Source organism: Euprymna scolopes, chromosome 11 (genome assembly GCF_053919585.1).
Source record: "Euprymna scolopes isolate OS-2025 chromosome 11, ASM5391958v1, whole genome shotgun sequence".
In the NCBI taxonomy this organism is placed as follows: Eukaryota; Metazoa; Mollusca; class Cephalopoda; order Sepiida; family Sepiolidae; genus Euprymna; species Euprymna scolopes.
In genome coordinates, this window is record NC_136492.1 from 65,186,740 (window position 1) to 65,211,620 (window position 24,881).

At 32.0% G+C, this 24,881-nt stretch overlaps 1 protein-coding gene and 1 long non-coding RNA gene across 24 annotated transcripts in view; both read left to right on the forward strand.

Annotated features, from left to right (window-relative positions):
* The window catches only part of LOC145287890 (dedicator of cytokinesis protein 9-like), a 718,435-nt gene that overhangs the window by 489,217 nt on the left and 204,337 nt on the right, over window positions 1-24,881 (forward strand). For all 23 annotated transcript variants that reach the window (XM_080135819.1, XM_080135816.1, XM_080135818.1 and 20 more), the window contains 2 exons: window positions 2,160-2,375; window positions 7,571-7,628. In XM_080135819.1, coding sequence (XP_079991945.1) covers window positions 2,160-2,375; window positions 7,571-7,628 — 274 coding nt within the window. The remainder of the gene's footprint in view (window positions 1-2,159; window positions 2,376-7,570; window positions 7,629-24,881) is intronic.
* On the forward strand, window positions 21,655-22,048 carry LOC145287895 (uncharacterized). Its single transcript, XR_013869224.1, has 2 exons — window positions 21,655-21,781; window positions 21,980-22,048. It is a non-coding gene; the product is annotated as an uncharacterized LOC145287895 (long non-coding RNA).

A 24,881-nucleotide genomic window follows, 5' to 3' on the forward strand; every position in this document is an offset into this window, starting at 1 on the left:
TACTTGCCACAGATATATTTTCATAATCCTAAATATGTGTGTTATGTAAATTAACCAATCATTATAAAATTTATAACAGAATTGCTAAATGTAAGGGTAGTTAATATGGACTATATAGATATCTTCAATTTTGATAAAAATTTTAACCATTATTATTATAGTAATTTTTATAATCATTATATATATATATATATATATATATATATATATATATATATATATATATATATAAAGTAGTAGCATTTGTGTGTGTGTGTACAACTCTCTCTACGCCACTGGAGTGATCATGACCAAACCTGGCATGATGATAGTTCCCCACCTAGGGATGGTACACACCATTTTTCAACATTGTCAAAGGTCAAGGTCATAGCCTATTTATATATGCTTTCCTGGAGCACACACCAAGTGATCATGATGGTCTCTGACCTAGGGATGGTGCACACCATTTTTCAAGGTGAAAGGTTAAGGTCATAATTGCTGTAGCTTTTCATAAACTCTCCCATTTATGGATGATGCACACCAAGTTGTTTACCATGAACCTGGGGGCTGCGATCATGGCGCTGGCCAACTTCTTTGTGAATTTGAATCAGATCTCCCTCCTCCACCCTCAACATTCACTTACTGCAAGGGTGCCCGCGAAGCGATCATCTGAGCGTACAGCAAAGTCCAAGTATCTTTGCTAGTGATTTAATATTGTGATAATTCCATTGTTTTTTTTTTGTTTTGAATATTTTAAAAGGTTCTTCAAGTATCAGCTTGAATATAGTATAAATATAACTGTCGATAAGGAGAATAGTCTAAGAAAGATAACTCCTCATCAGCTTCCGTATTTGAAAAATAAACTGATGCTTTTTCATTGCATCAAAAAGTCTACTTTTGTTGATCTGACTTAGAGAGGGTGTTTTGGATTGCTCAATCATAAACCTTTGACAACTGATGTGTGAACAGAGACATAATTGGTTTCTCTCTCTCTCTCTCTCTCTCTATATATATATATATATATATATATATATATATATATTTATTTCTTCTGTCAGTTTTGACTAACAAGGTTCATATAACAATTAAGTTGTGTAAAATCCACACAGATGAATTGTTTAAGTGGTGAAGGTTTATGTAGAAGCATTCACACTTTTTGGAACAATTACTAATCTCGGTGCAATTGAATGTCACAGACAGGAGACCTCAGGTTTTATATCAGTTCTCTTTCTAGATGCAGGTCTTCACGAAGACCGAGGTTGCATCTTTTTTAGTTATTTTTTTTAAACACGCCCTCAGATACAAACCTGGAAATATATATAATGATTGTATTGCTGTAGTTTCCTAGATGTAAATCCACTGAAATTCTGGTGTTTATCAAAAGTGCTCTATGACAAGCAGAGCATAAGTATATTATGTTTATTCGCTACATATCTGCATACATGTTTCTGTTGAAATTCCTTTATCAAAGCAGCAGCATCAGGCTGGATCTTTTACAATGGAACCACATTTTAAATAGTCATTCTTTTTTACAAAATTTTTCTGTTATTTGGAAAAGAATTAAAAATCGTAATAAAGAAAAAGAACAAAAGAGAGAGTAGAGAAGAGGGATTGGGGGAGACGGGACAGGGGGCTTAAAACTTAGGAGGCAAACTTGGTGTTTTTATAAGTTTTTTAAACTGATTATTTTATATTTGAAAAAAATATGTCATCTCTACCAGATTTTATATTTCTTGGTGATTGACAAAGGAAGAACATCCTCCAAAAATTCTCACTCCACAATGGAATATATATATGCATATATATATTAAGCCATGCTTCCAAAATAATAATAAAAAAAAAAAACAATTAAAAAAAAAATGCTGGGCAGAAATTAACAAACAAAGTGAAGCTTTGGGATTTTTTTTTTTGTAGAACACGAGATTAAATAAAGAGTTCCATTTGAAATTCTGTGCAGATTCCCGAGTTTGACAAAAAGATTCTCTAATTTAACAAGATGCTCTGAAGAAGGTTGGAAGTTACGTCGGCTGAAATGTTGCAAAAATAACATTCTAGACGAGAACTACAGTCCAAATCATCTAAATAATCAGTGATCATTTAGTTAAAAAAAAAAAAAAATCTAATAATACACTATCTTAAGGTAAATAAAATTTATTTTAAAAGAGAATTTTATTTTTCAGAAAACAAGTTTCCCTCATGAAGTAAAAGATTTAACAAAACGTATTCGGACAGTTTTGATGGCCACAGCTCAACTGAAAGAACACGAGAAGAATCCAGAAATGTTGGTTGATCTTCAATACTGCCTGGCCAAATCCTATGCCAGTACACCAGAACTCCGAAAGACTTGGTTAGAATCAATGGCCAAAGCTCATATTCGTACTCAAGATTATTCAGAGGTAAAACTTGTCTTTGATTCCCATTTTCTTTATTTTATTGATTTTGATATTTTTTTTCTACCTTATTCTCTTAGCAAGATTCTAGATGTGCACATTTCTTTTCCTAAATACATGGTGCTACCAGATCAGACCGTCCGAAGATACTGGATCCCTGACCGAAACTACGCTAAACATTTTTTTTTCTTTCTCTTTGCAAAACTCAATCCTGTTCTACAAATCGAAAAACCTAAAAAAAATTTTTTTTCTCATTTGGAGGCCACCTGTTTACCATGGATGAAAATCTTTAATGCTTAAGAATGGGATCATGTTGACTGAATGATCCATAATCCGAGAAAGTAGATATGTGTGCTGTAATGCTTCACTTTGGCCCTTACCTGCTGACCAGTTGGCTGGTCAAGTCCCACCATACAAAACCCAGATTTACCTCCTCACAAGAGCATATATTCCTATTCCAACCCTCACTTATAAATAATATAAATAATCCCCAAAAGGTGGTCAAAAGCAGAGGCAGAGGGTAAATTGATTATGGTGTATGTGATGCTCCTAATATTTTTCTTTAAAATCCAAGCAAAATAAAATTGAAGGAAAACAAGTGCTCCATGTTCCACCATTTCTGTATCTTTGTGATTTCAAACTCTTGAAACAGCAGAAACTGAAAACAGCACGGCTCGGACCAATGAAACCACAATAAAGGAAAATAAATACAAATAAACAACATAAAAAAGACAAGAACCGAAACTGACAACATGGCAAGCAAAACTCAGTCGATCTCAATCAAGAACCAGAACCCCAACAATAGATCAAACTACAATTTCCTCAGAGATGAAGATAGATAAAAGGTAAAGAAGGAGAAAGTTGAGAAAATCTTAGAATCTAAAGAAAATATTGAACTCCACTTATGCAATAACAAATAAAAAAAATGACAAATAAACAAGCTAGTTTCTTATGACTTAAAGCCCTGCGTAAATTCAATGACAAACTCCCAACCACTAATTTTATCTTCTTCAAATAAAGCCAATAAACTCCTGGTAAAATTATATAAGCAAACTGAATCTCTTCTATAAAGATGAAAAAACCTGCGAAACAATCCAGAAAATCTCTGGCAAAACACAGTCAGTTTCCATAAAACACATTTCCATAGACAACACTGAAACAACCATGGGAAAAGGGCATTGGAAACGAGATTGTCGAAACTATCTCAAAAAAAAAAAAAAAAAAAAAAAAAAAAACTCTTCTGCTTATGAAAATACAAAATCTATAAAACTAAAACAGAACTCTGAGAAAAATGAATTACAATTTCATGCCAACAACTGGAGAATGTAAATATTTGCAATTCCACAAAGCCACTGGAATGAAAGATAAAAATCTCAATCTTCCATAAAAAATAAAAGATTACAGCTTATTGACAACATGCCATATTAAAATATAAAAAAAATTGTCTGTATTGTCATCATGATGTCTCTTACGTGGATAAAAAAAAAATAAAATTTAAATAATTTTTTTATTTATAAAAAGAAATCTGCATTTTGACTGGTCTCTGAAATATTATTTTCAAATTTCAATACATCCAAACAGTGAGTCGATGCCAAATTTTGTTGCACATGTCTGGCATTTTTAAACAAATGGTCCGTTATAGAAAAACCATAAGCATTAGTTAGAATGTCTGAAAAACCATAAGCATTGGTTAGAATGTCTGAAAAACCATAAGCATTGGTTAGAATGTCGGTAGGTGCCATTTACTAGGTATGTGTTGTTGGATTCGACTATCCAATTTCAACGTCGGCTTACCTACGTAGTTGGCATTGCAATTATTTTTAAAATGATATGATAAATAACATTGTTATTATGATGGGGGATAGAATATCTTTTCCAGAAAAAAATGTTCCAACACCACCACCTTGATACAGCTCTTGTTAAGTGAGGTCTGAAGCCTCCAGCTAACATTTTTTTAAACCATCCATATTAACAAATAAGTCTTTGTTTCATAATTGCAATATATATATATATATATATATATATATATATATATATATACACACACTTTCACTAGTAATTGACACCAGAGCTACTAGGCTCTATAAAAAACGATCCTATAACACGGCTATTGGTCCACATTAGTGTAGGAATAATTCCAAAAATTTCTCTGATTCCAATACAATTACCGATTTTTTTTCTAAATTCCTGATTCAGATAGAATTATTGATTCAGATTCTAAAATCGTCTAATCTAAAAAAAAATAAACCTTTGTTTTTTAGGAGAATTTACAAATATGTATTTAGTGAAGCATCCTCATTTAATTTAAATACAGATATAATTTTCTTTTTCATTTGACGAACTTCATAATCGTTTCCCTTTTTCTTGTGTCCAAGATTTAATAAACTCATCGCAAGATTTTCATTTATGTTTTTCATCTTGTGCCATCATGTCCTATTTACCCACTCGTGCCATTCTTATGTTTTACATTTTTATGCAAATTTATTATTTTGATCTTTAGATTTTAGTAATAGTTTAACATCAAATATTTGCCATTTTATCATTAGTACCAGCAATAGTTAAGTTTTAAAAAATTGAAAGAATAGTTTTGGAAATTGGAAAGTACTTTTTCTGATTCCATTGGATTTTACAATCCTCCCTTCCCCATCACCATTTAGCTTCAACATTCACTCGTTGTATCGTTAAATTCTTCCCACCATTTAGCATACTTTTGAATAAAAAAGAAAACACTCTTTTTCAGAATCACCTGCAAAAATATTTAATGTTGAACACGTTTCCTCCTTCATCCAGTCCATCAATGATTTTTTTTAATTAACTGCGCTTGATGCCATTTCACCATTATAATATGATGTTTTATTTTTATTGCTTTGCTTTGACAAATTTGAAGAATATTGTTGATAAATTTTACAATGATGACATCATTCAAGAATACTTTGTTCCTGGATAAAAAATTTTTTTAGTTATTCTTAAATTCTCTGAACAATTCTTTAAAGAAATAATGTGGATTGAGGGAGGAGGAAGGATGGGAGGTCTTTATTTTTATTTACTTTATTTTTTATCTATTTTATATTTTATTTTATTTTTTACTGACTAAATCCCATGCTCTGTAGAGAGACAATTTTGTTTTGATACATTTTTTTAGATTTATTTTATTAGAAAGCCTCTGCCAGAAAAAAAATTACAAGATTCTGTTTTTCTTGAGCAGTTAAATCATGAGTTATTGAGATTCGATTCTATGAAAATGAGGAATTTTTTTTTGAACATGTGTAAAATTATAAAAACAATATTTTACGAATAAATTTTTTATTTATTCTTATAAATAAGTTATTTAAAAAAAAAAAAAAACTAGATTTTCTGTTTTAGAAATTTTGAAATAAGGAATTGCTTATTTGGTTTCTTCAGACTAAGATACTGATGTTATTCTCAACATTTTAGCCGACGTTACCTATCTTCTGAGCTTGGAAATCTGTACGGAATTTGGAACTTAATCTTTTATTTACTCTTCCTCGTCATGGCTGATCGAATGAAAGCAAATATACCTCGATGGATTAAATAAAAAGTTACGTTTGAAATTCCTTGTAATTTTCTAAGTTTCACAAGATGCTTCTGAAGAAGGTCAGAGATGACATCAGCAGAACAATTGTGAATAGTAGTTGAAACTTATACAAAAGATAAATTGATATTTTCTATATTAAGTCATAACTAAAAGTTCTTCCTTCTATTAACATTTATGTGTATCCCTATTTCCTCTCCCCTCCTCCATTTAAAAATGTATTTAGAAAAATGGTTTCCAATATTAAATGATCATAAATGTTAATATGCTGTTAGACAAAATAGCCCAATCTTATTATTATGATAATTATAATGGTTATTATTATCTATTATATTTCTCTTAGCCTGTCTCTCTGTTCTACATTTTCTTGGAAATTACTTGGCTGATCTGACTGAAATTTTGTATGGACTTTTGTCATGGTAAAGTGAAGTGAATTAAGTATTATTAAGGTCCATTTGATATTCAGTTATGGATTGATAGATTAGCCACCACAATACTACATTTACTTTAGAAGTTTGGCATAAAGCACTCATTTTAAATAAGCAAGCTGTAACTTTCACCTGTTTTTTAACCGGCAAAACATGTAATAATAATTACAATTAATCATTATAAAAGAAAACATGATTTTTAATTGTGCAAAACATCTGTAAAATATGTAGGCTCCGAATATGGCATTCTTCAGATATCAACCATTGAAAGCTGATGCGTGGATGAACAAATCTTGTAATATGAGCATGCCTTTTCCACTCGTACCGGCAGAAGCTTGGCAATTAATTGGTGGATGGCGGCAATCAGGCTGGCTTTGGTGGTGCGGGAGGTCATGTTGGTGATCTCAATGTATGATCAAACGAAGTAGTCCAGTGGATTCAGGTCAGGGAAGGTGGTGAGGACGGCGAGAGAAGGGTACAAAGTCGTAGCACTCCTTCTAAAGCCAGTCCTGGGTCTCTTTGGACTTGTGGGCCAGCACTGAGTCCTGTTGCCACACTCAGTCTGCCAGTGGCCATCTGATTGCACCAGGGGATCACCACGCTATTCAGTACATCTACGTACACTTTGGTGTTGACTTTCAAGCCAACTTCAAAACTATGTGGCGTGATGTGGCCCTCACTTGAAACCACACCAAAGACCATAACCGTGGCCGGAAACTTTGTTTTCATCACTCTGGGCACACCCTCAAGCATTGAACTATCTAGATTTGCATTTTGAGGCTGCTGGCAATGGTCCTGTTGTCATAACATGGATCGGTAGAGAGCATGGGTTATTACAGCAGTGCATCTCTGATCTCGTTAGTTGAACATTGTGACAGATGATAGATCACTCTTATGATTTGTACACAACTGGCCAACTAGTAGATGGTCTGCAACAAAAAAAGAAAAACCGACTTTCATCAAACAGAAATGGAATCATGTCATCTTTTCTAAGGTGACAATTTTACTGTTCCACCCTGTACATGATTATATTACAGCAGGACTGATATCCTGTAAACAAATAAAATCCAAATTGGTTAAAAGTTTGTTTTTCAGAAATGTCTGCATATTATTATAGATGATTTATGTATTTAAAGAAAATGACATTTTACTTTTTTGTTCTAATCATGGCTACTTCGCCTGCGATACTGTATTGTTTTTTTTTTCTTTATCATTAATAGGCTGCCCATTGCTATATCCACATAAGTGCCCTCGTATCAGAATATCTGCGAAGAAGAGGTAAGCTAGTTTATTTTTTTATTCAATTCTATAATACGTCAGTTTGGTGAAGTTTATGGGATCATAAAATGGTTACTTTGGTATTAATAATTTTCATTTAAAATCTGAAAAATAGTGTTCTTACAATCGTTTTTGAAAACTATGGTTATATATTTCCTCCTGGAAATTTCTATCATTTTTGTTTGTTCTTAATTTGTGTTTGGGTGTGTGTGGAGGTCTAACAGTATTTTGTATATTTTTTGTTTTAATTCATTTTTCCAAACTTTACGTATTTAACAGTCAGCTCACCGCCATTGGCTTTTTCACGTATATCAATAAACACTGTATGATTTTCGAACCAATTGAACGTTTTAAAGTGAGTAAAACTACTAAAAACTTTTCCAGATAAGTAGAAGAGTAATTTATCTTTCCTTTGATAACTTTTATTTGTTATATTTTTTTTTTATTTCTGACCACTTTTTTGTATGTCTGTGGATTGTAAACAATAAAATTATAATTCAATAACACCAACACTTATTGCTTTATAAAACATAATTATCATGAGGCTTAAAAATAGTTGGGTTTGTATCTTTGCTCTCTGCTAATATATACAGTATTTCCAAAGACAATTTTGTAGTATTAATTTAAAGACTGCTGAGCTGTTTTTATGGTAATATAGATGTGAGAAATTAAGATCTTTTACATTTGTTTATGTCGAAGATCATCAGTAATACTTCAAATTTCACCAAACTGCACTTTTGTTTTTCTTTATTAATTTACTAACACACAGCAGCTGTTTTTTTTTTTTTTTTTTTTTTTGTTGTTTTTTTTGAAAATTGAATAAATCAGATATTATTATTGAACACGTTTTGAATTATGCAATGTACCTAGGCCTGGAGATACAAGGTAGATAACTTGTGTTATGTTATAAAATTAAATCACCAACGTTTGGAGAAGTTATGTTTACTTCACACAATATTATTATTATTGTTGTTGTTTACTACTATTATTTGCATTAAAAACAGTATTATTTTTTACAGAATTGATTCCCAAATCATAAAAGATTCTTAAAGTCAGTTTTTAGATTCATACGGATCTTAAATTGTGGATACATTATAAAAGTAAACCCTTGACCACCATCCAAGACAAATTGTCTTTATCCATATTTATTTTATTTTTTTTCAAAAACAAAAAACGGCCACCCATGGGACGACCCATAGGTGTTTGTGATATTGAGACCTGGTTGAACTCTTTTAATCAGTGCAAATATTTGGACACTCAAAGCAATCAAAAATGTACGATTATGAAAACTGAAAATAGAGATTACACGACACACGCTATGGACTGAGTATTTTATTTTTGTAAAAAATTTTATTCATATATATATATTTTATTTTTTTTTACTTTTCTGAATTTGAACCCCCGTAATTTACATCGTCTTAAAATAATCAAAATTTACTCAAATTTTTCAAAGCTGATTAACTTTATCATTTATAGATGTTGATATCAGAGATACAAAATGAAAACTTGCAGTGGAGGTGCAATCATACTCTCTTGAAAATATTTTGATAAACATGACTCCATTAAGATAATTTGCACAGATACGGGATCATTTTGAAATTTCATAGTTTTGAGTCTAATAAACTAAAACTATTAGACATATAGATGTATCCATCTATTTCATCAGACTCTCCAGATTTCCCTGTCTTCCATCAGCTGCTTCAGATCTTCAGTATAACAGTTGGCGTCATGTGCAATTTGCTGGATGTACTTGGTTCTAGGTCGTCCTATGCCATGTACCCTTGCTATGGAGTCCCCAGCAATACATTTCTCACCAGCTCTTGTTTGCTCTTCTGGCAGTGATGTACACATTATTTGTGTATACATGTATATATGATGTGGATGTGTATACATACATATAGAGCTTGTATGCATATGACGGGTGTGTGTATATATAAATAAATATATATATATATAAGTTTTAAAAATATATATGGCAATTAGGCTACACAAAATTTTCTGCATTTCATCCTCATGAGGATTCATCGGGCTATTGCATGATCTAACACAAAGAAAAAATGGCTCTAGTCCCTCCAAAAGTGAACAAAGAAAGGGGTAAAGTACAGATCAAGTGAACCGCTGCCTGATAAATGTGTGCCCATTGACTGTAAAAAATGGGTGTGTGAATAACAAAGAATCTGATTGGCCGTGTAGATTAGCTACCACATATATTTTCAAACGTTACTATCTAACTCTATTAATGTATTGAACATTGTTGAAGTAAATACTGAAAGTAGATACATGAGGTAATATGCATATATTTATATAGAGATTTTGGCAGCTAAATGGAGACTGCAAGAATGAAATAGAGCAATAAAATAAAGGCTATAAAAAAGTCTTATTTTATAGCCTTTATCTTTTTATGTTTACATCAATATTCAATATATCAACCATTACTTCCTCAATATTACTATGAAATGCTAAATGATTTTTATTTACTTCTGTGCATGAATAAGCTTCATTTGGTTATGGCCTTGAAAATAGACACTTGTCAATATTCACTGCCAGAAATGAACACTAGGGATTGTTAACTCCGTAGGTCTGACTCCAACTTTGAATAACATTCTGTTAAATGGTCTTGTGTGTGTATAGGAATGCATGTGAAACTAATGATTGCAGTATATTAAAAAAGAGCTCATCTTTTAAACAATATAAAGCTCTGTCTGAGAATATATTGTCTACTGTATATAAGTGCCAATCAAAACTCTGAACTGTCCAAAAATGATGATTCTTGCAGCTATCAGTTTGTGAGATATACATAAGGACACAGTAAAAGACTGCAAATTATAATTTGGAAGATTTTATTGTTCCTCTAATAAAAAGAATGCATTCTTTGAAACTCTGGATTAAGGAAATCTTTATATTTCTTTTTGAATATCCTGTCAAACAACAAATTCTTGTAAAGTATGATTCACAGTCTTTGTGTTGTTTTATGACTAGCTCTATTTTCTATTTTGTTTGTATTTTAGTTATAGAAGTTTTTGGCTTGTAAACTTAAGTTTTACTTCTTGATTTTATATACAATATATATATATTGAATGTTGTTTTTTTTTTTAAACTTTAAAAGCTAAAACTAAACAAAACTTTTAATCCTATGCTTGTAAGTCAATTTATTTTCTTGCAGTCACTGTATTAGTTTGCTTCCAAGAATTTATGCTAATCATAATATAATCAGTTATTTACAACGAGAAACTTTTGAAGATTTAAAACAAAATAGTATTCTATATCATGGCTCCTCAGCAGTGTTAATCAAATACCACCTCCTAATAAAAACAAAAACGTTCCGGATTTAAGATCTAATTTTTGCTCTGGATTATTATTATTATTATTATTATTTTGCTAACTTATTCATGTTATTAAAAATGTCTTCTTCACTTGTGTTGTTCGTCTTTAACCCCCCCCTCCAATTATTTATTATACACGCACGCATACACATTCTCTCTCTCTCTCTCTATATATATATATATATATATATATATATATATATATATATAGAGAGAGAGAGAGAGAGAGAAAGAGAGGGTTTTAACTTTCGCTTTTATTTATATAAATAACTTAACATTTTTGTAATTTTGTATACTAATTTATCATTAAATAAGACCATAATGAAATCGAATGAAATTTATCTGAGCAATTGTGTGCGAGTTCATTTTTTTTAAACTGACAATTTAGTTGTTGAAAATTAAGTCAGTTCTGTTAAAGGCTAGAAAGGAACATTTAGGCACAAATGTGAAACGTTTTGTCATTGGAATGAAAACATTGAATCTATAAAAAAAGTTAAAAACACATGGTGTCATTAGTAAAACAGAGGAAGGAGGGGGAGAGAGAAAGCGAGCAAGACAACCGGATAGCTGATCATCTACCCACCCTCTTTTTCCTTTTCTCTTCTCACTTAAGCCTGTCTGTAATAATTCTCATGAGCAATGTTAGTTTAATTTAAGATAGGATTTTAAGTTATCTTTTTTTAATTATTAAATCACTTTAATTATGGTTGATATCAACAGCAATATTGCATACGTTTATACAGACAAAATAAAATTACAATTGAATAACACTAAATATTAATTTGTTTCTGACGAAGGAGGAAGAATTGCTGTTTTCTGAGTTTTAATCTATTTAACACTTATCGTTGGTTTGTTTGGAGCCTTGAAGTAGTATTTATTTTTTTAGCAACTTTTATTAAGTGGCTCCATGCCTTGTCAAGACCGATTTTCATTAAAAAAAACAAAAAAAGAAAACAATTTTTTTATAAACTGTTAAAAAAGAATTTTAGAAATTACGCATTCATATAATTATCTTCTGTATTATACATAAACTATTTCAAAATGCTATGTTTTATTAATTGAATTATAGTAACCGGTTTTTATGGAAATACAAGAAAAATAAATTTAAAAAAAAAGCAACACTTTTGCATTTATTCATATATATATATATATATATATATATATATATATATATATATATATATACTAGCAGTTCAGCCTGGCTTTGCTCGGCCCTATGTACTGTTCATAACTTGACCTATGTAAGATTTCATGTTTAAACCAAAATTTGTCTGAGTAATTTTGTAGAGACCGCAGACATCAATTTAAAAAAAAAATTTGACCTCAGTTTTGATCCCTTAACATTTGTTATTTTCGTCTTGGATCAAAATACAAAGTTTTACCCATGTCCAAGTTACCTACATCTTAAATTTCAAGTCTCTAGACGCGAAATTGGCAGAGGAATTTGGTAGAATCTGCAAAGGTTAACTCTTTCAACTTTGACCTTTTGGCAGCCAAATTTTCGTCCCAAAACTGATTAAAATGTTTGCCGCATGTCTGAATACTCGTTATGTATAAATTTCAAATATTTAGACCCAAAATTGGCTGAGTAGTTTGCTAGACACCGCAAAGATCAAATCTTTTGAACTTCGACCCCTTGGCAACTCAAATTTTCAACCCAAACAGATTAAAAAGCTTGTCCTATTTCTGAATACCCTTTATGTAAAATTTCAAATGTTTAGACCAGAAATTGGCTGAGTAATTTGGTAGAGACCGTAGAGGTTATTTATTTTTTTTTTTTTTTTTTAATTTTGACCCCTTAACATTTATTTTTTGGGGCTCCAATCAAATTATAAAGTTTAATCCATGTTCAAGTAACCCACATTTAAAATTGCAAGTGTTTAGACCCAAAATTGGCAGAGGAGTTTGGTAGAGTTCTCAAAGGTCAAATCATTGAACTTTGACCCCTTGACAGCCAAATTTCTGGCTGAAAACCGATTACAAAGATTTTCCCGAATCTCAATACTCCTTAAGTCAAATCTTGAGTCTCAAGACCAAAAAAATTGACAAAGTTATTTTGTAGGGAAATGTAGACACATGCAGACATTTTCACATATATGCTAGCATGGGTGCCTGGCGTTGCCCGGGTGTTTGAAGGTTTATGTTGAGCAAAAAAAAAAAAAAAAAATGGTAGTAGGAACACAGGTTCGAACCCGTACCGCAAAGGAGGAAAAGAACGGGAAAAAAACCTGATGTCTTTGCTGTTACGACCACTGCCGAACCGGAAGTGACGTAGGTTTTAATTATGGCTAGACAATCGAAAGGAGAGGATGACTTTCGAAAATATCAGCGAAAAAAAGCGACCCCCCCCTCCTGTAGAAAAGTGCTGAGTTGAAGGTGAAGATATTGTTTTTAGCCAATTTTCAATATTTGTCATCTGAAAGGTCGTACTTCAAAACGATACTGATCTTGTAAAAATCCGTCGTCTCTGTCAGAAGTTTCAGGCAGATATGCAAACATACATACATACATTTATATATTGGTAACTCAAATTTTCGACCCAAACTGATTAAAAAGCTTGCCCTATCTCTGAATACCCTTTATGTAAAATTTCAAATGTTTAGACCAGAAATTGTCCGAGTAATTTGATAGACCGAAGAGGTCAAATTTTTAAAAATTATGACCCCTTAACATTTATTGTTTTGGACTCAAATCAAGTTATTAAGTTAGATCCATGTCCAAGGAACCTATATCTAAAATTTCAATTGTTTATACCCAAAATTGTCGGAGGAGTTTGGTAGAGTTCTCAAAGGTCAAAAACGGATTACAAAGATTTTCCCAAATTTCAGTACCCTATTTATCAAATTTCAAGTCTGTAGACTGAAAATTGACAGAGTTATTGCGTAAGGAAATGTACACAGACAGACACTTTCACTTTTATATATATATATATATATATATATATATATATAAAAGTTCTCGGACAGTCCTTTCGATATGAATTGCAAAAAAGCAAGCTGAATCAAGATTTTCCACGCCTTGAGGTCCTGTCACGCTTTATAACAATAATAAATAACAATAAATTTGTCTAATCTGAATATTCATTTGAAAACATAAGTATTTAAAGAAGCCAAATTTATTAGTGTTCATTATTGTGATGGAGATAAATACATATTTGCTGAACTTAGTTCTTTAGTCAGAAACGTTCGTTCGGACATCTAATTAGCATTTACAGCCGGTGACCTATCTTGGGTTCGCCTTATGTCAATATGTGTGTGTGTGTGTGTGTGTGTGTGTATATATATATATATATATATATATATATATATATATATGGTACAGAGCTGCCTGGTGTTTGATTATCTAGGTACACCTGAATATGCCAAAAAGGAAATGCTGATAAACTCATACGTAATAGATATATACATATTCTTTCTTTTTTGCTCGAGAATATATATATATATATATATTAAAAGAATAAGCCCAACATTCATTCGTACTCACACTTCAGTAACTACAAGCATGCTGATGCAAAAAAATTATATAATCATGCAATTATTTTTCTGGGTGTAAATATTTACAGTGAGTCATATCACCTATATAAATAGGTGTATGTGTGTATATATTTATATATATATATATATATATATATATATATATATAGATATACACACACTTTTTGCAATTTAGAAAAATCAAGGTGGTGCTCTAAAGAGAGAATCGTTTGAACACAAACACTAAAATTTGTCCAGAAAATAATACAATATTATGAAACAGAACTATTTGCTATATTAAAATTAAAATAAAAACAACCATTAAATTAAAGAAAAAACAGTAACGAATAATAATCAATTAATAAAATGTAGTTTTCAAAATCAATATGCAAATTAGCTAACCTCGTAACTCTGATATCGCATTTATGTGAATAGTATATAAATAAAATGGTACATCCAGTGGTATAACAACTATTTGTGCCACCCGAGGCGGTTGTAAGTTTTGCCCCCTACCCCTGGCCGTTGATAATCCGTTAACCTTAAAAATTCCAGAAAGTCCTAAAAATAATTTGTTTAAAAACAGTATTGCACACATAAAACAGAAAAACATTACATACTTTAAAACTCATTTTGGTATAAAAAAATTTTTTTGTTAGCTTTCTGTTATTTTCCTTTTTCTATTTACATCTCTTAAAAATGCTGGAATGGACCCCCCCTCTCTCTCTCTCCCCCTACTCCCCACCTTTGCTACACTACCGAGTGCATCCATTGAATAAGTTAAGTTAGATGGAACAGTGTTTTAACTTTACTGTTTGTGCAAGAAATGATCTCAACTTTTCATTTATTCATATATACATTTTTGTTTTTACTTGCGTTTTAACGCTTATCATGGTATCAGGTAGAAGATGAGACAACACTGTGATGATCAGTTATGGTGGAACTTCAGTAGAGTGTAATTATATAAGAGGACGGTTCAACAAGAACTTATTTACATTAAACTTGAAAACGATCATGTTATAGTCAGCTGGGAGGCAGACCCATGATATTAAAGCCTTTGCTCGGGCAATTTTCGTTTAGTTTTAAACATACATAGAAAGTAAGAGAAAATGTTGACAATTGTTACTTGACGAGTATTTGTTGCAAATATTTTACAAGGGGAGGACTAGAGATTGAAGCTCAGTCAAGCACTTGCCATATGACACATTCAGCATATTTGATTGGACACTGTCAAATTTTTCCAGTTTCTTTTTCTACATATGTCTGATTGTTTGAATTCACAGAGTAAAATATTAACTAGGATTCATCAGCATCCTCATCACCACCGCCATCACCTCTCCTGAACATGCATTGCAAGAGTCCGATGGTTAGGGTTGTGCGATTTTCAACCCTATCTCTCTTGCATCATCATCGCCACCACCACCATCATCATCAGAAACGATTCTTAATCCCCAGGGGCGTTATTTTTGCAGCTGTGACTTGTCTGGCTTAAACAAATTGGTCATACAATTACCAGAGGAATAAAAAGGTGAGGAATTCTATGTCTGGAATTGATTGGTCTATCAAGAATTTTGGCACACACTTGAAACCAATCTGCTAAACTTAATTTCGGATTCCCTTTTTGTGATTATCCAGTCTTGAAGCTTTTGTGATTTCATCCTCATCTTAGAACTAAATCACTTTTCATTCTGAGACTAATTGAAGACATTAATGGCGTCAGATTAATGGACTGGAGAAACCTGCATTGATTCTTTCCTTTCATGATATCTGCTTCATCCAAGAGTGGAGAATGGAGAAGATAATGTGGCAAGTTGACTTCAAGTCTTTGATTAAATAAACCAATTAAAATAGAAATGTTTTCAATTGCGTGGTCACACTTGATTATCTGCACCTGGATTTATTATTTAGATTTTTTTTTTTTTTAATTTAATTTTGACAAAAGTTTAGTTTAAAGCATATTTATGTTGACTTTACATTTCATTAAAAACAAAAACAAAAAAAAAAGCGATAAAAAGGATTTGAACTACCCTATAATGAGAGATCTCTATTCAGTCTTGAGAGATAATGCTTCGTGTATAGGTGCATGTGCAGCAAGTGTTGCACAATCCTAATCACACCTCTCCTGAACGTGCATTGCAAAAGTCCGATGGTTAGGGTTGTGCGATTTTCAACCCTATCTCTCTTACATTAGATATGCTTGATTCCAATGGCAAGAAGAAGGTCGGGATGGCTGGAAACAATGCAGAGATACGCAAAATGCCCTCCCACATACAGCACCTGGTATTCTAAAATGGTCATCCATTTTAGTTCTGATCAAGCTCAATGTTGCTTAACTTTGGTGATCTAATGGAAGCCAGTGTGTCAAAATGATTTGTACCCCCAAAATGGTCAACAATGAAAATGATATTTAGTTTTACTTTGTTTGACTTTTGGTTTTATGGCTTGGCTTATTGATGAATTAAAAATAACAAAAAACCTAACCTTAAAACTCTCTCTCTCTCTCCACACACACACACACATATATATATTTGAAAGTGAGAATGTGTGTGTGAGGACAATTCTCAACCTATATCTTCAATGAAATTAATATTTTCGACAAAAAAAAAAACAAAAAAAACTCTTGTATCAAACAAAGTGATCTTTATTTCAAAATAACAATTGGTTCTTCATAGCCACTATAGAATCAAAACAAATTTAAAGAAAAAAGGTTGAATTTTTTTATTTTTTATGGTATTTTGGAAGGGAAGGTAACTGAACAGTTTTGGACTACAATCTCATTCCACAACAAGGCTTCTGCACTAAAATCAAAGATGACATATTTTAAAGTTTTTTTGTTTTTTTTTTTAGCATATGTATCGCAAGATATTATGCAAATATTTGTATTTTTTCTTCCTGAAGATTCGTCATGTCTATAAAATTCAAACTTTGTAAGAATTTTATCAATGTTTTAAATGTGTAACAGCGATGAAAAATAGCTGTTATTTTAAAATAAAGAACGATTTTCTTAGTTTTATTAGAAAGAATATCAATTTCTATATAATAGATAAGAAAGTGAGGGAAGGTGCGTATATTTGGCAAACATATTAGGGTGGGGGGAAAGGTAACACTATTGAAGATCACCTTTGCTAATAACGTTTTTATTTTTTCATTTGGCCTTCCTATTTTTAACTTATTAATCAATTGAATTCAGTCTTGAACCAATAAGGATGAAGTGTAGATTCATCTGCATAAGGTTTTTTTGCTGCTTATATAATCTCATAGTAGCTCTTCACTAGTATTGAGCACTTTTGAAAAAAGTATTGTTTTCTTAGTTCAATACATTTGAACTTTTTATGTAATATATATATATATATATATATGTATATATATATATATATATATATATATATATACTTTGTTTTTACATAAGCATTAATATGTCGCTACACATTCACAAACATGTTTCGGTCAGCTAGATATTAGTAACTAGAGACCTCTTCAAGTGATAATGCTTATACAAAAGCTTAGCCCATAATAAAAATATTCCGCGTCACAAATTATTATCAGGTCACATTACATGTTATTAAGAATAGAAAAGGCAAAATGGTTTTAATGTATGTGGAAAAGACAGAAAAAAGGAGTGGGATTAAAAAAAAAAAGAGGTAATAGAGGGGAAAAAAACGAGGAAAAAGCATAAAGAAGGGAAGGATGGGGAGGATAAGAAAACAAAGATAAAAATTAGATAAAAAATAAAAATATATTTAATTGGAATTCATTATTGAGATGAGTATTATTTATTAATTTATTTATTGCGGACTATTATCCTCATCTTTCTTAGTTGTAATATATATACCATTTGGTACGGACCCGACCATGGAAGATCAGATAATGAATAAACGTGGATTTATAAGACCAAAAAAACCAACCTTGATCGCCCTTTGGGACCCGTGACACAGTGGATAGAGACGTTGAATCTCTGCGGTTCCAGGTGAGAATTGTCTGAAGATAACGGTTTCAATCCTACCTAAAGCCGGGCAGAGGCTTACTTGGCCAAAAACGTGGTGAGACGACGACAACTATGGATGGCAGTAATTGCTGAAAGTGCAGTTAGGAGATTCGGTTACCACCTGACAAAGGAATAGTTGGTCGAAACGTCATGAAACAACAATTAAGAAAGATCCGGATAATATTCTGCAATAAATAAATTAATAATTATTAAAAAAAAATAAAAATGTGGGTGTGTGTGTGCCAGCCACTAATAAAGGAAATGTGGCAGATAAGGATGCAGTTTATCATGTCAGTTTATGAGAATGAATCAAGATTACAGGTTGAAATCTCGTTGTGATAGGGGGTTCAAATCAAACCTTAATTAACTGATGACAAAAAATGAATTAGAAGAATTACTCGAATTTACTATGGTCAAAATAAACTAATATATATATATATATATTATAAACGTGCAGAAAAGACTTTCTTTGTGGTCAAGGTAAACACACATTTTCCATTTACCTGCATTTAATGAACGTTGATATTTATTCATTCATTCGTCTCTGATAGCCATTAGCCAAATTAAGTTGAATCAGTAGCCACACAAACAAACTTGCACATAACTTTTATTTTTAAATATTTCCTTTAATTTTAATTTAATGTTGTTTTTTTTTTCTGTACAAAAATTGTTTCTCAAATTTGCGTAATCTTGTCCGTCCGAATAAATCGATGTCAGATTTGTGAGTTGTGTGTACACAACATTGGATTACATGTTTCTTGCTGATGTTAAGTATTAATTAAATTGTAACCGGTGCTTGTTGCACTTATGGCCAAATGGAAGAACATGTTTTTTTTTTATGAAATTTGTGCACATTTTAGTTTAGTTTTCAAATGATTACCTTCAGTTATGTTTCAGCTATACATACACATATACACAGGCATACATATTCATACACTTAAGTACATATTATGTGCATAGTCACGTATCTATACATGTACACAATTTTATATATATATATATATATATATATATATATATATATATATGTGCGTGTGTGGATATATATGTGTGTATATATATATATATATATATATATATATATATATATACACACAAGTTAAAAGAGGAAACACAACCCAAAATTTATCCAAATCTCATAAATTTATTTCAACCGAATTGGGCCTTTTCAAATGAACAAAATAGTTGAGGATTTCACCCAACTGAAAAATGAAAAACAAACCCCATATAGAAATATAAAGTCTGTTATTAGTGACCTGGCAAGGCCACAGGGGAGACAACCAAAGGAGCAAAATTGAAGCTGCCCTGCAGGACACTATATATACAAATGTAGGCATATTTTATTGGTTTGAAAATATAGGTTCTTTTTTACCAATTGTCATAAAATTTTAACCATAGAATAGAATTATAATCTGCAAAAAGACTAAAAATTTTCATGTAGTTTTGTTTAATAGAACCAAAGATATGAGCATTTCAATATTCAATTTGTTTACCAGTGTATATATATACACATTCTCTCTCTCTCACACACACCCACCACCACCACCTTTTTTGGCAATTTTATAAGTTTTATATCTCAGCGACTATTGATCAGAATTTAACAAATGAAGGTTCGTTGGAAAGATAGTGACCTGAATTATGTAGTAAGCTATGTGACATTTGTTCTTAAGGTCACAGATTAAGAGGATCATCCATCATGCAGAGCCTATTTTTTGCGCTTTTTTGCGGCTATAAAATGTTTCAATCATAGTCATTTGTTTTCCTAGTTTTGCATATGAATTACAAAATATCTGATTTTTCCCCAAAACCTCTAACCTTGGAGAGGAAGACTAAAAGTTGCTGCTATGGTTTCAACTGATCTGAAATAACAGCAAGGGGAGACTTGATTCCAAATATTTCTCAGATGTTATATCTTTTCTTTTTTGGAAATAGGATACGATTATGAATATCTCCAGTATCAAATAATCCTTATACACTGTGAAATTTACTTTATGTATGAAAACCAAAGAAGGCGGATATAACATATGAGAAATATTTGGAATCAAGTCTCTCTTTGCTGTTATTTCAGATCATTTGAAACCATAGCAGTGTTTTAGACCCCCCTCCATCAAGGATAATATATACACACTAACAGAGAGACCTGACGTTGCCCATGATTGAATGACGATCAATGAATGTTTCACACTCCCATATTTCTATTGTCATCGAAATTAGTGAAATTGACCAAATTTTTTAATCAGATCGTTTGTGTGTCTGCTCTAGTTGGGAACCCATCATGGTGCACTGGGAGAAAGCTCCACGTGCCTCCTCGCAGTTACTTAGTGTACAATATATTGTAGTCTACATTTCACTGTAGAGAACCTACTGTTGATTTTATAAAATTATTTTTTATATAAAATGGCTTGAATTAAAGTTTAAAATGCAAAAATCAAGTATCATTCTTCAATTGTGCTCTGAACAGAAAGAATAATTTCAAACGCGCCCCTGTCATATCAAAGAACCTACTGTTGATTTTTATATGCCAGGCCTTACTGTTTGTGTGGTGATAATGGATTGAATTTAAGTTAAAAATGCAAAAGTCAAGTACCATGGTGCAATTGTGCTTTAAACAGAAATATTCATTTCTAAAACGCCCCTGTCATATCAAAGAACCTTTTGGCTTGTGTGGTAATACAACTTCTCAAATGCAATTGTGATATTAGGTTGTATAAGGTTTTAACTTTGTTCAAAATTGTGTGTTCCTTTTTTCATCGAATTATTTCAATTATCGATACTTATCGAAGACTTTCCTATACAAAACCTATCTAAGAACACTGCCAGGTACAAAAAGTATCTTCGTGTGAAATTTCATAAAAATCAGCTCAGCCGTTCTGGAGCTCATAGGGAATGTAATCACACACACACACACAAAGATCTTTTTTTTATAATAGTAAAGATATATTATTTTTGTCTTTGCTGGCTTGAATCTCTTTATCTGAAATTTCTTCTGGATAATTTTAGTTATTGTCAGAGAGGCCAGCCTTGAATAAACTAAGGCTGGTTACAGTAATACAAATTAATTAGTATAGGCTGATTTAATGTTTATAAAAATTAAATATTTATGTAAATCTCTCCTGACAAGGCATAAAGCTAAGGAGCTAAAATGAAAATACCACTAAGGTCAAAAAAGCTAAATGGATAGATTGTAACCAAGTAAACAGCAATTCTTTCCTCTTTGTTTGAAACATCGCTCATAAAATCTTAGAAGCAAAAGACAAAAAAGTGAAGTAAATTACAAAGTGAAGTAAATTAAGACAAAAAAGTGAAGTAAATTACAAAGTGAAGTAAAAGACAAAAAAGTGAAGTAAATTACAAAGTGAAGTAAAAGACAAAAAAGTGAAGCAAATTACAAAGTAAATTAAAAGACAAAAAAGTTAAGTAAATTACAAAGTGAAGTAAATTAAGACAAAAAAGTGAAGTAAATTACAAAGTGAAGTAAATTAAGACAAAAAAGTGAAGTAAATTACAAAGTGAAGTAAATTAAGACAAAAAAGTGAAGTAAATTACAAAGTGAAGTAAATTAAGACAAAAAAGGTGAAGTAAATTACAAAGTGAAGTAAATTAAAAGACAAAAAAGTGAAGTAAATTACAAAGTGAAGTAAATTAAGACAAAAAAGGTGAAGTAAATTACAAAGCTGCCGAAAGTAAAACCAACGTTCAGTTTTTACTCAGATTTGTATTGAATTTTATCCGTGTTTATTAAACACGAATTAAACCAAATTCCATGGATTTCAATTCTTAAGATTCCTTCATATTTTCTAGAATCAAGCTCCTGTAACGAATTTTAACCAAGATTGGAATTAAGATTCTAGTCATAGTGTAATTGCAATTAATATATATTCATACTTTACATATATGTATGTACAGCGCAATCACATTGACACACCAGGTCTCACCAGATCATTGAAGTTAAGCAACGATGAGCCTGGCAAGTATCAGATGGGTGATCATTTGGGAAGACTAGGTGTTGTATGTTCTGTGCCGAATCCTAGAAATTTCCAGGTTGGTATCTGAGGCAGCGTTTAATTCACTGGTGGGGATGCCCCCCCCCTCTCTGAATAAATTCACCTGGTGATTAGGCAACAAGGCAGTACTGCAGATAATAGTGAACCGGCAACCTGCTGCAAGATGGCTTGCTGAACCTGCATGTCAAGCGCATGTTTGACACAGCGAATGATGACATCTGAAGTGTGTGCGACTCGAAGTTGCGCCTCGTGGATCACTAAAACACTTTGTAGCTGGGGATGGCTTAATCCTGATGAGCAAAAATGTACACTCATATCAGAATTCTACCATCAATGAAGATATATGATATATGTATATTTTTCTATATCATACCTTTTTTATTGTCTCTAATTATTCTGTAATTTAATGTTTTGTTTTGTCAACCAATCATTTACTCTATGTTTCTCATCATTTTCTGTCTCCCCACCCCTATCTCAGATCTTTCAATTTTTTCGCTACTCTCTTTGCTGTGTTCTCCAACTCTGTAAACATTATTTGCCATTCTTCTTTCTTTTTTTTTTCTTTTTACTATCAGCATCCCACCTGTCTTTTTTTTTATTTCTCTTCCGGACATGCCTCTCTCTCATCCACTTTTCTTTTGCTGATATTCCTCCCTCATCTTTATTTGTTCCCTATTACACATATACAACTTCACCCTCTCTCTGTGGCGCACGACTCCTCTCCTCTTTTCTTTTTGGCACAGACGCACTGCTCTTTCTCTCTCTCTATTTCTTTCTTTCTACTTCTATCTCTCTCTTTCCCTCTATTTTTTCTCTTTCTCTCTATGCTTCCTCTTTCTCTCTCTCTCTATGCTTCCTCTTTCTCTCTCTCTCTCTCCCTATTCTTCCTCTTTCTCTCTCTCTTTATCTCTCTCTATTCTTCCTCTTTATCTCTCTCTATTCTTCCTCTTTATCTCTCTCTATTCTTCCTCTTTATCTCTCTATTCTTCCTCTTTATCTCTCTCTATTCTTCCTCTTTATCTCTCTCTATTCTTCCTCTTTATCTCTCTCTATTCTTCCTCTGTATCTCTCTCTATTCTTTATCTGTCTCTATTCTTTATCTGTCTCTATTCTATATCTCTCTCTATTCTATATCTCTCTCTATTCTATATCTCTCTCTATTCTATATCTCTCTCTATTCTATATCTCTCTCTATTCTTTCTCTCTCTCTCTATTCTTTCTCTCTCTCTATTCTTTCTCTCTCTCTATTCTTTCTCTCTCTCTCTATTCTTTCTCTCTCTCTATTCTTTCTCTCTCTCTATTCTTTCTCTCTCTTTATTCTTTCTCTCTCTCTCTCTCTATTCTTTCTCTCTCTCTCTCTCTATTCTTTCTCTCTCTCTATATTCTTTCTCTCTCTATATTCTTTCTCTCTCTATATTCTTTCTCTCTCTCTATTCTTTCTCTCTATATATTCTTTCTCTCTCTATTCTTTCTCTCTCTCTCTATTATTTCTCTCTCTCTCTCTATTCTTTCTCTCTCTCTATTCTTTCTCTCTCTCTATTCTTTCTCTCTCTCTATTCTTTCTCTCTCTCTATTCTTTCTCTCTCTCTATTCTCTCTCTCTCTCTATTCTCTCTCTCTCTCTATTCTCTCTCTCTATTCTCTCTCTCTCTCTCTATTCTCTCTCTCTCTCTCTATTCTCTCTCTCTCTATTCTTTCTCTCTCTCTATTCTTTCTCTCTCTCTATTCTTTCTCTCTCTCTATTCTTTCTCTCTCTATTCTTTCTCTCTCTCTATTCTTTCTCTCTCTCTCTATTATTTCTCTCTCGCTCTATTCTTTCTCTCTCGCTCTATTCTTTCTCTCTCGCTCTATTCTTTCTCTCTCTCTCTCTATTCTTTCTCTCTCTCTCTCTCTCTCTCTCTCTCTCTCTCTCTCTCTCTCTGATTATCATCTTTTTCTCAATACTGCAGACTTTACAAGTATATCTCCTCCCGTCATTTTTTCCCGATTTTTATTAAAGGGAGATATGTCTGGGAGAGGGGGTAGCTCCCCCGTCCTCCTATACCTTCTTTTAATTTTTTTTCCTAAACTCTTCCTTCCTTTTCTACTCTGTCCACTTTTTAATATCGACCTGCACCAAACTTCTCTTGTAAGGAATGTTTGTTACTGCTGGTGAGGTGTTCGGTGCGCCGCGTTAATCCCTCTTCCCCTACCTCCTATGTCATACCCAACCTATCTTTCTGAGCTCATTATTGCATGTGCACATGTTCTCAGCGCAGTAAAAGAAAAACACATTTCAAGAGGAAGTCCTAATGTTATATATTTTTAATTTATCTTTTCTCAGTTTTCCCAACTGAAATTAACACCTCCTCCCCAGATACATCATCAAACTTTGACACTCCCTTCTTTCTCCGACCCCCAACCCACCCATACACTTACCCCGATACATGAAACCTGTTAAATGTATGTACATATTGATACACAAGCGCATAT